The sequence below is a fragment of the Diospyros lotus genome, chromosome 1 (genome assembly GCF_014633365.1).
Source record: "Diospyros lotus cultivar Yz01 chromosome 1, ASM1463336v1, whole genome shotgun sequence".
Classification (NCBI taxonomy): Eukaryota; Viridiplantae; Streptophyta; class Magnoliopsida; order Ericales; family Ebenaceae; genus Diospyros; species Diospyros lotus.
Genome location: NC_068338.1, coordinates 33,078,167 through 33,085,680, shown reverse-complemented (window position 1 = coordinate 33,085,680; position 7,514 = coordinate 33,078,167). Strand labels below are relative to the sequence as shown.

Genomic DNA, 7,514 nt, shown 5'->3' with positions numbered 1-7,514 from the left:
ATTAGCCATTATTTTTATATTGTTATATTATATTCAGCCTGAGCCTGAGCCTATATAAAAACAATATTATTTAGGAAGTATAATTAGACAGAATCAATTATTATGAACTATAAACTAGTTTATAGACGATGTTCACCAAATAAAAAAAAAAAAATAATATTGAAATTAGTTGTTGAGTTATCTAATTTATATTTTCTGTTGATATTTATGAGACGGAACAGTAAGATACTCGTCATGATTTTTAATAAAAAAAAAACATATTTCATCATTACTGGATGTAAACGCCGTGAAGTGTAACGTAACTTTGGCTGGCAACTCCCTCCGTTTATGTAGGACCCACAGTCCTGCCGCTTCTATTAGTAATGACTACTAATAACTCTCAACAACAAACCCCACCACCATCACCATTACCGCCACCGCCAGACACGTTCTTCTTGGATTCAGATTCACTCTGCTCTCTCTCTCTCTCTCTCTCTCTCTCTCTCTGTCTACGTCTTCCTTCCATCCCTATCTATCTGAAACCCTCTCGATTCCTTTCTCAACCACGGATGGCATCCTCAAAGCGCAGCCGCAGATTCTTCAAGTTCAGATCCACCTCTAGTCTCACCATCGCCATTTAAGCAGCCGTTTAATTGATCCCGTATCTCTTCAGGTTATTCTTTCCTCCTCTTGTTTTTAAGTTTCCAATACTGTCCTTGACAGATAGCTGGAGATTTTTTCTTAATTTTCCGCCCTCGAGAAAATTCAATTTTCCCGGGGAAGTCCACTTTCCCAAGAAAATAACATTTCTACACTTGTACTAGTGTGTAGCCGGCCAGGTTTGTACCGGGGGACCAACGTCTCCCTCGCTCTCATTCCGCTGTCAGATCCAACTTTGCTATTCTACTACTACTACTACTACTACTTGCCTTGAAAATCAAATGTTTCCCAACAAGTACGACTACTCACGCGCTGTGGTGGAGATGGCCTGGATCATGCTGCGAATTGACTACTCTAGGCTCTTTTGGCTCCTCTTCGGTGTCTTCTCTTACGAAAATCACGAGGGAAAGCCTCGGATTTAGATTTTACTTTCTTTCCGTTCTCTTCAATCTATTTCTGCGCAAACCTATATAAAAGTTCGACAAGAGTCTGTTTTGAACACAGCCGATCGAAGATCTTCTCGTCTCAGCGTGGTCCGTATAGTATATATATATATATATATATAATATTGAAACATGCAAAGGGGGAGGTTCCAAGAGCGCGCTGGTGAAGGCAAGACCGATGATGGCTACGCCGAAACCGACCCGTCCGGACGCTATGGTCGCGTAAGTTCATATATGTTGACACAGACATGGATTTATGGATTAATTGAACATTCGTTTGTTCTTGGACAATGCATGTAGGTTGCTTTTTGCTCGGCTGTGCATATAGGTTTTGACTTCTTTGCTTAATCGTCCCGTTTCTATTAAGACAAATTTAGTTTCCAGAAGAAAGAGAAGTACGTTCATGGTTTGGTTGTGTAAATAGGTTTGCAAGGTTAATTATATGCTTTTGTAGAAGTTACACCATGATTTTGTATTATTATAATATTATGGACGCTTGGTATATTGATATGCGGTATTGTTTTCTTTTTCTTCTTTTCTTTTGTTGATCTTCAATTGTTTCTTTAGGATATATAGGAAGTGTCGTCCAGTGCCTGCATCGCGTCTGTTGCTGTAAACTATTCAATTGCTTATCTTGCCGAAGCTGCTGCGACTTATTTTAATATGAATTATTGTTTTCAGTTGATCACTCTATCTGCTTAAATTTTCTGATAGGACGTCATCCTACAAGAAAGCAATCTATCATCACAAATATGTATTTTTAAATTCGTAATCCCGACAAATTCAACTCTTCTTCTTCTTCTTAATCTTATTTTTGAAGTATAGTGATTGAGCGATAGCTAGTCTGTAATCGGGGTTGACTTTTAATCATATTCATGCAGAGACGTGGCGCGTTTGTAGGAAGAAGTGAGATTTATGGTATAAATTACTTACAAAAAAAAAAAAAAAGATACATGGAACAAATTTGTTACTGCGGACCTCGGAAGTTGTATCCATGCCAGTGAAACTGTATCCTGTATTTTATGGGAACCAGTAGCAAACTTGATTAAAATAGTAATTTGGTTATGTCTGGGATGCTTGCATACAAAGTTTGTGCTGGTCTGTTAATTGGGGTTTCCATGGAATTAGTTTCACCTAGAATATTTGATAAATAATGTATTACTATATATGCTATAATATCACGTTTTGCTTTTGGAGTGTAGAGTCCACTATTCTTTTCTATTAAGGCAGTTGATAGCAGGAGGGCACGGGATTAATAACACAAAATGGGAAAAGGCAGGGGCGTGCATATAGGGGAAACCTCTGGTTTGCATGATAGGAATTAAGATTAATATGTAGAGAAGTAGCAAATACTTGATTTTATTCATTATCCATGTTATCATTGATGTTCATTCTGATTCTGAACTTTTCTTCTTATAATCAATTTAATGGTTTAAGAATCTCATTCTTCACCTGGAGTTTGGAAATAATCATCTTGTTTTATTGGAGAATCAATTCTCATACTTATTGAGTTCTATGGGTCAATTGAGTGATTAATACTTGACACCCAGAATATGAGTTTTTTGTACCTGTGATAACAGTTTGAAGAAGTTCTTGGAAAAGGGGCTATGAAAACAGTGTACAAGGCTATTGATGAGGTCCTTGGAATGGAAGTGGCATGGAACCAGGTAAAACTCAATGACTTGCTTCACTCACCGGATGACTTACAGCGGCTGTACTCAGAGGTTCACATCCTCAGCACCCTCAATCATGATTCAATAATCCGATTCTACACCTCTTGGATTGATACTGACCGAAGAACCTTCAATTTCATCACCGAAATGTTTTCTTCAGGCACTCTCCGAGGGTAATTTCCATTACCCACTTCTTCACTGCTTAGATATCAACTCTATGATTGATTCTAAAAATTTAGATTCTTTTCAGTTGATCTTTCTGGGAATGGTTCTCCCTTTTATATTCGTTGATCATTCACAAAGTTCTCAAATCCTCTAAATAACTCCAAAACATTGCAGATTTGTAATCATTTAGATTCCTTAACCATAACCTTTACAAAATTGTTTTAGAGGTGTGTTACTTCTTATTTTTGTACTTGATTACCTATGGTACTGATTCCCTTAGATTAAGGATTAATTGGGCGGGGTCCACTTTGTCTTGAGCAACTGCCACAATGATCCGATTTTAGGTAAAAGAACGAAGAGAAAGAAAGAAGACCAAACTGCTACTGTACTACACATTTATAATAAATGAACTATTAGTGAAGGAAGATCTTTTAGAAGTTCAAACTTGTGTGTCAACTATAGAGAGTGTAGAAAGAGTTAACCATGTTTCACCTGTATTATTGGAAGTGTCTATAATGGAAGATCATCCTGCCAATTGGCTTAGACATGCTATGGATGATGAGGACATAAACGTGGCTGCATTTTTTAAATCTTCTACATTTGCACGAATAAAATTATAAGCATTTGATTAGTTAACTGCGTTATTACATAATAGAAGTACAACTGTATGATGTATTGCAGATATAGGAAGAAATATAAGCGGATTCGCATCCGTGCCATCAAAAATTGGGCGCTTCAAGTATTAAATGGCCTTGTTTATCTGCATAGCCATGATCCTCCAGTGATCCATAGAGACCTTAAGTGTGACAACATCTTTGTCAATGGACATCTTGGACAAGTGAAGATTGGTGATCTAGGTTTGGCAGCCATTCTGCGAGGGTCACACATTGCACACAGTGTCATAGGTACTAATCTCTTCATCATTGGCTCATTTACAGAACAAGACACTTTTCAGCTTTGAAGATGGACGAAATGGTTCTCATTTCATTCATCTCAGTGTTGAATCCTTTATTCATGAGTTCAAGATTACCCAATCCCAAACAATCGAGATAAAAAGAAAAAAGTTTTATGATAATCACATCTTAAGCATTAGTTATGTGATAACGTAACTGAATGCCATCAGTTGTGTGCTTTTGAAAACCTATCTGATGAAGTAAAATATCCTTAACCCTGGGGTCAAGCAAGATTTAAACTACTTGAATGATATAAAAATTAAATTTGGACAAAACCACCCTGGATTTGAACCCTTATACTACCTGGAGTCCTTTTCTTTTTCTTTTTTTCTTTTTTTTTTCTAATTTTACATAAGGCATGTTTAAAATACTATGTTTCCAATATTTTCCTTGGTGCTAGGCACACCAGAGTTCATGGCGCCAGAACTATACGAGGAAAACTACAATGAACTTGTTGATGTCTACTCATTTGGTATGTGCATTTTAGAGATGCTCACCCTGGAATACCCATATAGTGAATGTGCCAATCCAGCACAAATATATAAGAAAGTGATCTCGGTAAGTTCAACTTTGGGTTGCAACTGATATCTATCAATCACTTATGCACTGACCTATGTGCAGTTTTATTCATTCAGGGAAAGCTGCCAAGAGCATTTTACAAAGTTGAAGACTTGGAAGCACAGCAGTTTGTAGGAAAATGCTTAGAAACTGCCTCAAAGAGATTGTCGGCTAAAGACCTATTGCTCGATCCATTTCTTGCATTTGATGAAGATGACTTGATGCCTTTGACAAATGCTGGATGCCAGAAACCATTTTTGAATGCTAACACAGGGATTACAGAACTGTGGCTGACTGAAACTGAAAATCCACCAGAAACCAACATGACAATCACAGGGAAGCTAAATCCTGAAGATGACACCATATTCCTAAAGGTGCAGATTGCTGATGAAGAAGGTTTGGCTGCAGAAGCTCTCTTCTTTTATTTTTGTTATTATTTTAACATGGTTTTATGGACCATTTTCTTATAGAAACTGTCCTTTGTGGCTCTAGTTATGTTTTACCAGTTGGAGAAAAAATGATGATTAACCCACATGTTCTTTTAACCGTGACAAATAACAAAACAAAATGAAGAAGCCCTTTTGCTGCATGTGGATCAAATTTTCTCTCTGCTTGTTGGACCTAACCATTGGATAGATAATAGGTCCAGAATTGGATAGATACCATTTGATTGAAGCCTGAATCAACAGATCTTTGTGTGGCTATGTTTTTGATAAGTGTTTCTTGCAGGTTCTGTAAGGAATGTATTTTTTCCTTTTGACGTTTCGAATGACACACCATTGGATGTTGCGCGTGAGATGGTGAAGGAGTTGGAGATCACTGATTGGCAATCCTCTGAAATTGCTGATATGATTGATGGGGAAATATCTGCTCTAATGCCTGATTGGAAGCAGCAGGACCGGCCTCATCCATTCTCATCTTCTTCATCGTCCCAGGTGTCATTCTTAGGGTTGATTAACTCTCATAAGACGGATGAAAGGTCACATGGTTGTGATTGGCTCCAAGGTGTGTTTCTTCCAATTCCATTGGCTGCTGTGCATATATGTGATTTTGGTCAGTTGATCCACTAGCCATGAATAAAGAAAATGGCATTTTTTGTCAGTATTACAAGTTTACAACTGTTGCAACATGACTTTAATATATAACCTTATGTAATTACTATCTTGCTGGCAATCATGTATTGCAGAATCTGTCTCTGATAGAATGCATCTTTACTGATTGTATTCTGCAGCAATTTACTATATTATAAATGTGGCTCAATTCAATATGGGTCATATCAACATGCAATATTTGATATCTTTAAGTTTCTTTTGGAGTGAAATTATTTTATTTTTGAATTAAATCACATTAAATAAAAAGCAATGTCTATTAAATTCCAGGGAAACCTCCTTGTATTAATTGGGGCAATAGTGCATTCTTGTCAATTGCAGAACCAGAGGACAATCAAGCAGTGTGTTCATTTGTATTATTTAAAGTAGACACGTTTTTAAATTGTTAAATCCCCTTACTCATTGCTGCATTTTCTTCTCTGTTGGAAAATGTATTTTTTTTTTTCTTCTCATTGAAAGTTTGTTCTGCATTCTGTAATACAATTGAAAGCTAAAAATGTTGTGCGTTCAACCAGTAACTGGAAATGAAATTGTTGCTGCAGAAGACTTGTTTGATGATTCCAGCTCTCAGAGTTCTTTACACTCTGGAAAATATTCCTATAATTGTTTTTCTGGTGAGGAGCATGATTATCCCATGAGCCCTAGAAGACGAGATTATCAATACCCAGCTGTGAACGGGTATGTGTCTACAAGGTTATGTCCCGAAGAAACTTCTAGCATGAGGCAGCCTTTGGGTAGAAACTGCCTCAAGCCATGCAAAGTTTTGCTTAATTCAGAAGCAGCTTCTGCTTCTAAAGATAAGTGGGCGACGGACGGCTGCCAATTAACAAGTAACCGATCTCTAGTCGATCTGCGTAGCCAGTTACTGCACCGATCATTAGTGGAAGAGGTGAACAAGAGAAGAATGTTCAAGACTGTCGATGCTGTGGAAAATATTGGGTTTCAGACGCCTGTTGGGCTTTCTAAAAAGGAGAGACGGGCAGTGGATGCAGCCCGTTCCCTGAGAACTAGGAGTTATGGTAAGAGGTAAGGACAAAAGGAAGAAGGGTCTGCGTTTTCAGCTTTCTCGAACCTAAAACTTGCATGGACCAACATGGTTATGCATACATAGCATGTGATTGTAAATATTTGTCCAAAGCCCACAAGTATCTTCAGTCAGCAGCCACAAGGCAGGCCAGAGGGGATGAAGCTGAAGGCCTTTAGTGAGTGAAGCTTATGATCCTGAATAAAGTGTTAGCCAGTTAGTAGTGTGCACTTTTTCCTTCATCCTTATGTATATTTCAAGACATTCAAGTAAATCAAGCTGCTGAGACTACGTGGGAAAAACTGTGGTTACATCCTAGTAACCCCTCTGTTTGGCTAGCTTTGCCCAGTGAGTTTCTATGCGTTGTTTGTGGGTTGCCCAGTGAGTTTTTATGCGTTGTTTGTGGGTTTTCTTCGCAATTTGTATGGCTGTTTTTTTTTATTTTTTTTTTGTGTTGTTTCTATATCTAAAGCATTGAAATGGTTTGGAGATGCCATTTCGACGTTTCTGAACTATTTTTTGTTTCAAAAACAGAAAATACAGCCCGAAATTTTTTTAGGCTGTTTTTATAATTTGCAAAATATTTTGGGACTATTTCACAAATTACATAATATGAGGGGCAATGTGTTTTTGACGATCGCTGCTCACGAATCCCAAAGTTCCCTACTCCCCTCTCTTCAGTCATCCTCCTCCTCCTCCTCCTCCTCTTTCTTCTTTTGGTGCTTTATTTTCGAATCCTGAAGTCTTCTCTTTCGGTCGTTTGTTGCTCTGGGTGTTCTTTCGCTATCATTTCCTCGCTTTCAGTTTCAGTCACTGTTGCTTCTTATTGCTCCTTTGTCGTTCCTTCACCGATGATTGCCTTTTTCTCGATCGTCGAATCCCAAAGATCGAGCTTAGCCACCAATTGTTTACTCGATTTGTTCATTGTCGGTTGTTCCTTCTCTCAATTA

At 37.8% G+C, this 7,514-nt stretch overlaps 1 protein-coding gene across 5 annotated transcripts; it reads left to right on the top strand.

The window, feature by feature from the left end:
- The first annotated feature begins 377 nt into the window (after positions 1–377).
- On the top strand, positions 378–6,974 carry LOC127810662 (probable serine/threonine-protein kinase WNK4). Of its 5 annotated transcripts, none has more exons than XM_052350257.1 (8): positions 378–652; positions 811–1,304; positions 2,663–2,928; positions 3,602–3,825; positions 4,274–4,431; positions 4,509–4,827; positions 5,161–5,436; positions 6,056–6,974. In XM_052350257.1, the coding sequence occupies exons 2-8, from the start codon at positions 1,215–1,217 to the stop codon at positions 6,568–6,570; spliced, it is 1,848 nt and encodes a 615-aa protein (XP_052206217.1). In that variant the 5' UTR covers positions 378–652; positions 811–1,214; the 3' UTR covers positions 6,571–6,974. The 5 variants fall into 5 exon arrangements, with proteins under 5 accessions (XP_052206217.1, XP_052206208.1, XP_052206239.1 ...); XM_052350248.1 differs by having other exon boundaries at positions 804–1,304; XM_052350279.1 differs by lacking the exon at positions 811–1,304.
- Positions 6,975–7,514: the final 540 nt, after the last annotated feature.

Coding starts and splice junctions, on each gene's coding strand:
- LOC127810662 (XM_052350257.1), top strand. CDS start 1,215: ATGCAAAGGGGGAGGTTCCAAGAGCGCGCTGGTGAAGGCAAGACCGAT. Junction 4,828..5,160: donor GCAGATTGCTGATGAAGAAG/GTTTGGCTGCAG, acceptor TGTTTCTTGCAG/GTTCTGTAAGGAATGTATTT. Junction 5,437..6,055: donor TGGTTGTGATTGGCTCCAAG/GTGTGTTTCTTC, acceptor GCGTTCAACCAG/TAACTGGAAATGAAATTGTT.